Source organism: Chaetura pelagica, unplaced genomic scaffold (genome assembly GCF_000747805.2).
Source record: "Chaetura pelagica isolate M959 unplaced genomic scaffold, ChaPel_1.0 scaffold79, whole genome shotgun sequence".
In the NCBI taxonomy this organism is placed as follows: domain Eukaryota; kingdom Metazoa; phylum Chordata; class Aves; order Apodiformes; family Apodidae; genus Chaetura; species Chaetura pelagica.
This window is the reverse complement of record NW_009969339.1, coordinates 2,450,977-2,457,860: the sequence shown is the minus strand read 5'-3', so window position 1 is coordinate 2,457,860 and position 6,884 is coordinate 2,450,977. Positions and strand designations below refer to the sequence as shown.

General features: G+C 41.2%; 1 protein-coding gene across 1 annotated transcript in view; it reads left to right on the top strand.

The window, feature by feature from the left end:
• Positions 1 to 491: 491 nt before the first annotated feature.
• The window catches only part of PWP1 (PWP1 homolog (S. cerevisiae)), a 19,226-nt gene continuing 12,833 nt past the window's right edge, over positions 492 to 6,884 (top strand). The window contains exons 1-3 of the mRNA XM_010005785.1: positions 492 to 615; positions 961 to 1,046; positions 6,758 to 6,854. Coding sequence (XP_010004087.1) covers positions 492 to 615; positions 961 to 1,046; positions 6,758 to 6,854 — 307 coding nt within the window. The remainder of the gene's footprint in view (positions 616 to 960; positions 1,047 to 6,757; positions 6,855 to 6,884) is intronic.

The following is a 6,884-nucleotide window of genomic DNA, read 5'->3' as shown; positions in this document are numbered from 1 at the left end:
GCTGGTTTTTTTCTAATGTAAGTATGGAAAATAAGAGGAAATAAGGGCTTAACTCTAGCATTTCTTCAAGATTTTTATGGTGCATGACAAGGTCTGTGAGGGTGGGGGAGGGAAAGAAAAAGAGGGAGTTGGTCACCTGTGAACACAAAGAACTGAAGTTGACAGCATTGACTCCACAAAAATACAGCAAGAGAAAGGGATTTAGGTACATAGTTTTGCTCTGTTGAGCAAAATTTGTGCTGCATTTTGTCATTAAAACTTTTCAAGGAAAAGTTTCTGGAAGCTTGATAATAGTAATGCCATCTAGAGTGGATAGATTTCCAAATTATTGGCATTAAAGACTTGAAACCCATGTGAACAGCTAGGATTGTGTGCTGACATCTTGTTAGCAATCCCCTAGGCAGCTGCCTGGAAGCGTTGTGTCTCTCACTGTTTCTCAGGGTTGTGTGTCTTTAAACAGGGATGGCCCTGGTGGTAGCGAGGAGGGCCAGATGGCACCTGGCACGGATGTAGCCGTTCCTGACAGACCTGAATCTTCTCATAAAGATGAAGACCGGTCTGATGATGAACTGGAAGAATATGATTTGGAAAACTATGATGAAGAGGAATACACAGGTAGGAAAAATTTGAATGTCAGATATGCAGTGTGAAGAAACTTTTCACTTCGTGTTGTACTTAAGAAATTAGTATCCTATAACTACACAGTGCTATGTTTCAAAAGTTGGAAATTCACATTTCTAATTAGTTGCTTGTCCCAGTTTCACAAGTGAGACAATTCAGTGTCCACCCCTCTGATACTAGAACCGAGAGCAGTGTTGGAAAGACTGTAACTCCCTCTGCTGTAGTGCTGGAGCAAAGCAGCAAAAGTCTGTGAAAACACTCATGCAGGTATTGGTATAGGAGTTTGTAACTTCACCTGTCACTGACATGTATAAAAATTGTTTTGAAATTCTCATCTAGGTGATTTAAAACTTGGAGACTCTTTGGCTGCTTTAACAGTGTATGGGAGCAATGATCATGATCCTTACATCACTCTCAAAAGCACTGTAAGTAGTGTAAAAACGTTAAATATCTTAAATAGCATAAACCTAAAAATCAGTTAAATTTTCCCACTGCCAGGTAGACTGCCTTACGATCTGTAGGTGCTTGCAGTCCTTTTCCAAAGGTTTGACAGATTTTTGGTAAGATAGAGCTCTTTTCTTCTAGAGTTGCTTTGTGCAGTAGTCCTTCGTGTGTGCTTTTTAGATCGAAGTTGTATGTTAAGGTGAACTGGCTCATTATTTAAGCCACATGCTTCAGTATGTGGAGATGGTTTGTTGCCTATGGAGTAGGACTCAGAAAAGGCTTGTTTGTCTTTTTATGGTGAACAGGGGTTCAGCATGCAAGACATGAGGTAATCTTTCTCTACTTATCTCTACTTAAGAGCAGTATTGCTGTGGCTGTGTAATATTGAGAGCCTCCTCAGAAAACCTATGGAGAGATTCCAGAGAATATTGCAAAGTTTAGTTCAGAAGGATAGATTGCAATTTGTAATTGATTTAATTTACATAGGGAGATTACAAAAATCAGTTACAGGGTGAGGTTGCATGAGAAGAAACAATGTAATCTAGAGAACAGCCACGAGAGACTGTGATCATTTGGGACATGGTGGTGGAGCGGGTGAATTTTTAAGACGTCTTACAGGTCATCAGAATCATACAGATTCTGAGTTTTTTATGGATCCTGTCCTTTCTATACTGTTTTGGGTTCTTTACAAAGCTAATGAGATTGAAAGAAAGAGTTGCTATAGGCTTCTACCACATCTAGTTGGTGTGTCCAGGGGGCTTTGTCTAACCAGTGTGATCTCAGACAATGAGCTGTTATGGTGACTTCAGGTACTGTAACAGAGCTCAAGGAGGAAGGCATACGTCTTACCTGTAAAATTAGTTCACTTGCTATGTGCACTTCTGGGCACTATATGTTTTCTCGGAGTTCCACTGACAGGTTCATGATTTTTCTTGCTCCTGTGTACCAGGAGATGAGACAAATGCTTTAAAAGTCAAATATATTTACACAGGCATTCACAACTTTGTTCCAAACATAAAAAAGATGCTTTAACTGAATAAAAAAGAAATGGAAAGCTTACAACAAGAAATGTCTTGTAGGTGTTGCACATTTGAAGGATGGTATCTGTTTGAGTAAGACTATTGACTTCTATGTACAGTTTTTAATTTTCCACTAACAAAAATTCCCTGGATGCCTTCCATTCCTCAGTAACAATAGAAATTAGATGAGATGTGTTCTGGTACTGCTGCATTCCCAGTATAGCTGTGGGCAGTATTTTTCTGGAAATATTTTCCAGAAAGTAGACAGTGCTTTAATGCTCTTGGAATTGCTTTCTGGATGTGAGGAGCAGTTACAATAGGCTTATTGCGTAAAAAGTTCTTACGCTACAAAGTGCTCAAGGCATGAGAGCACAAGGGAAATAAGCTGTGTATGTGGCTCCTGGTGGTGATTTTCTTTTCAGCAACGGAGTGCATCATGGTAGCTACAAAAGATGGCTTCGTATTTGGTGATGAAACATCTCTGAATTCACCTAGGCCCACAGAACCAGTGACAGCGCATGTGTGCGGTGTGAGCAAGTAAATGATCTCCTCAGACAGGTGGTTGAGCTGACAGAGGAGGTTGCAAGACTGAGGGCCATTAGAGAATATGAAAGTGAAATAGATTGGTGGAGTCAAACCCTGAGGCAGGGGCAGATAGAAGACGTTGGGCAAGTGACGGATCCTTTCCCCTCCTGTCACCAGACAGATGGAGAGGACTCAAGAGATATTAAGGAATGGAAGGAGGTTCGACCTCGAAGAGGCAAGAAAAAATCCTCCCAACCCCTTCCACCCTCTCAGTTGCCCTTGAAGAATAGATACGAGGCATTGGAAATTCAGGAACAGGAAAATGAAGTTGGAGGGGTAAACTTACCTAAGATTTTGCTAAGAACAGGCCTTTTAATTCTCATCAATTTCTCCTCTCTTTTCCAAAGAAAGGACCATGCTTTTACTTCTCTAGAACAGAGAATAGAGAAAGCAGCCTTCAAGACTTATTTTTTTTTTTTCCTTTTTTTTTTTTACATAGGGTCTAAACACTCCATGCAGATTTTGGGAGGTTTTCCCCCAAAATATATACATAGGACCTTTTCCAAGGGCTATTGAAAGGCCTTTAAAAGCTTCTTATTTTAATGATTTTACAGTGGAACCTAAAGAAAAGCAGTGCTGTAAGAAGAGCAAATATATGATTTGACTGAATAGAGAATTTCTAAAATAAAGAAAATACAGGAAAAAATAGAGATAGGTAAAGTGTTCTGGAGTAGAAGAACCAGAACAAGTTTCAATGTGGACTAAACTTGGAAGAATCTTTGAGTCAAAGAGAAGGCTAGACTGAGAAAACTGAGAACTGAAAGGATTGGAAAAGATAATATTATAACTCATGATTTCTTATCCATAGGTAAATCTGTAATGTTTAGAATAACCTCTTTTTGAAGACATACATAATAAAAACAAATGTGGTGGTAGAGAAACAGTTTTGAATTCCTGCAGATTTGCTGAGCTGTGAATTCAGAAAAGGTAAACCTCTGAAAGAGGGAATTTAAAAGCATTTTAAAATGCAACATTTAGATAAAACAAATAAACAAATAAATAAGTGGTTATAATAGAAAAATAAAAATAAAACAAAATATGGGATAATCTGAAATATTCTCTTCCATTTTTTTAAATTTGAACAACAGAAGCTGTTACCTGTCCTACCTTACTCCTAAACACTGAAACCCAGAAAGAAAAAACAAGGGACAAAAAAACCAAACCATTTTACACTCCTACAAAATTACACATATTTATATTTCAAAGAATCATTGCATTCTAATTATTCACAGTACTGCTATGACTTTTCACTCTACTTTGAATTTCTTCCCCTTAATAGCAAGTCTCCTTGCTTTCTCTTTTAATGTAGCAATACTACAGAATCTAAAAGAAGAAAGGTAAAGAAAGAGAGAAAGAAGGATAGACTGAGAGTGAAAAGCCTGACAACTGTGTAACAAACAAGAACATAGTAGAAAAAAAATGTATTGTACTGAAGCTGAAAATTCTTTTTGAAAAATGTCAGAAGACCAGGTAGATTATTAAGCAATACAGTAAGATAATTATTTGTTTGCCTTGTTTGTACAATATTAACTACCTAATTTGTAAGGCATGGTGATAGAATTTAAATGCTAATAAAATCTTAACTGAGCTGATGTAATCACAACAAAACAGATTTTATATGAGTACATATCCTGTGTGGAAGGAACAAAATACCCAGCAGGACCAGAACCCTGGACTTCCACAGGGCAAACTTTGGTCTCCTCAATCATCTATTAAGGGAAATCCCATGGGACAGGGTGCTAGAAAATAAAGGAGCTCAAGATAGCTGGTCAACATTCAAGGACCACTTCTTGCAAGCACAGGATCAGAGTGTCCCAATGGTTAGGAAATCTAGTAAGGGTGCTAGGAGACCTGCATGGTTAAAGAAGGAACTACTGGGCAAACTTAAGTGGAAAAGGAAAATCTATAGATCATGGAAGGAGGGGCTGGTCACTTGGGAGGAATATAGGACTGTTGTCAGAGGATGTAGGGAGGCAATTAGGAAAGCTAAGGCCTCCTTGGAACTTAACCTTGCAAGTCAGGTTAAGGATAATAGAAAGGGCTTTTTCAAGTACATAGCTAGCAAAACTAGCAATAGAGGCAATATTGGCCCATTGAGGAATGAGGTGGGAGCCCTGGTGACAGAGGATATAAAGAAGGCAGAGGTGCTGAATGCCTTCTTTGCCTCTGTCTTCACTCCTGCAGGGTCTCCCTATGAGCCCCAGATTCATATAGCCCCAGAAGAAGTCAAGATAGAGGAAGAGTTTGACATGGTAGATGAGGATTGGGTTAGGGATCAGTTGAGTAATCTGGACATCCATAAATCAATGGGTCCAGATGGAATGCACCCAAGGGTGCTGAGGGAGCTGGCGGAGGTCATTGCTAGGCCACTCTCCATCATCTTCAGTAAATCATGGGCAACAGGTGAGGTGCCTGAGGACTGGAGGATAGCAAATGTCACTCCAGTCTACAAGAAGGGCAAGAAGGAGGACCCGGGTAACTATAGACCGGTCAGCCTCACCTCCATCCCTGGAAAGGTGATGGAACAACTTGTTCTTGTCACTATCTCCAGGCACATCAAGGACATGGGGGTCATCAAGAGCAGTCAGCATGGTTTTATCAAGGGTAAATCATGTTTGACTAACCTCATAGCCTTCTATGAGGAAATTACTAGGTGGATAGATGATGGTAGAGCGGTAGATGTGGTTTATCTTGATTTCAGTAAAGCATTTGACACCGTCTCCCACAGCATCCTTGTGGATAAGTTGATCAGGTATGGGTTTGGTGACCAGGAAGTGAGGTGGATTAGGAACTGGTTGAAAGGAAGGAGTCAGAGAGTTGTAGTCAATGGGGTAGAATCTGGTTGGAGGTGTGTTACTAGTGGAGTCCCACAAGGGTCGGTGCTGGGACCGGTGTTGTTCAACATCTTCATCAACGACCTGGATGAGGGTATAGAATGTACCCTCAGCAAGTTTGCTGATGACACTAAGCTGGGAGGAGTGGCTGACACACCAGAAGGCTGTGCTGCCATTCAGAGAGACTTAGATAGGTTGGAGAGTTGGGCGGGGAGAAACATGATGAAATTCAACAAGGGGAAGTGCAGAGTTTTACATTTGGGGAAGAACAACACCATGTCCCAGTACAGGTTGGGGGCTGAACTGCTGGAGAGTAGTGTAGGTGAAAGAGACCTGGGGGTCCTGGTAGACAGGAGGATGACCATGAGCCAGCAATGTGCCCTTGTGGCCAAGAAGGCCAATGGCATCCTGGGGTGTATTAGAAAGGGTGTGGTTAGTAGGTCAAGAGAGGTTCTCCTCCCCCTCTATTCTGCATTGGTGAGGCCACATCTGGAGTATTGTGTCCAGTTCTGGGCCCCTCAGTTCAAAAAGGACAGGGAACTGCTCGAGAGAGTCCAGCGCAGAGCTACGAAGATGATTAGGGGAGTGGAACATCTCCCTTATGAGGAAAGGCTGAGGGAGCTGGGTCTCTTTAGCTTGGAGAAAAGGAGATTGAGGGGTGACCTCATCAATGTTTACAAATATGTAAGGGGTGAGTGTCAGGGGGATGGAGTTAGGCTTTTCTCAGTGATGACCAGTGATAGGACAAGGGGTAATGGGTGTAAATTGGAGCATAGGAGGTTCAAGGTGAATATCCGAAAAAATTTTTTTACTGTAAGAGTGACAGAGCACTGGAACAGACTGCCCAGGGAGGTTGTGGAGTCTCCCTCACTGGAGACATTCAAAACCCACCTGGATGAGTTCCTGTGTGATGTACTCTAGGTGACCCTGCTCTGGCAGGGGGGTTGGACTAGATGATCTCTCGAGGTCCCTTCCAGCCCCTAAGATTCTATGATTCTATGATTCTATGATTCTATGAAATAGTCCTTCAGTCTGTGTAATCAGTACTCAATCTCCCCATGGTTCAGTCTCGTTCCTCACTTTCTCTGTTTACCACCATAAGTGGGTTTTAGGCAGGTGGGCAGCAGGACTTTGGGTTTCAAGTGTTTTCAGTTATTGTTAAAAGGTATTACTGATTCAGCCTTTTGAATGTGTGTAGTTTTGTGCATTTACATGCTTTGTTGAACATCTGTTGTCCTCTCTTTTGCTGTTCAGGATCAGTATGAACAGGAGGACTTTTTGATTAAGCCCAGTGACAATCTTGTCCTTTGTGGCAGAGTTGATAAAGACTACTGTAGTTTGGAAGTTCATGGTAAGTAACAGGGGTTGTTCCTTACAGTGA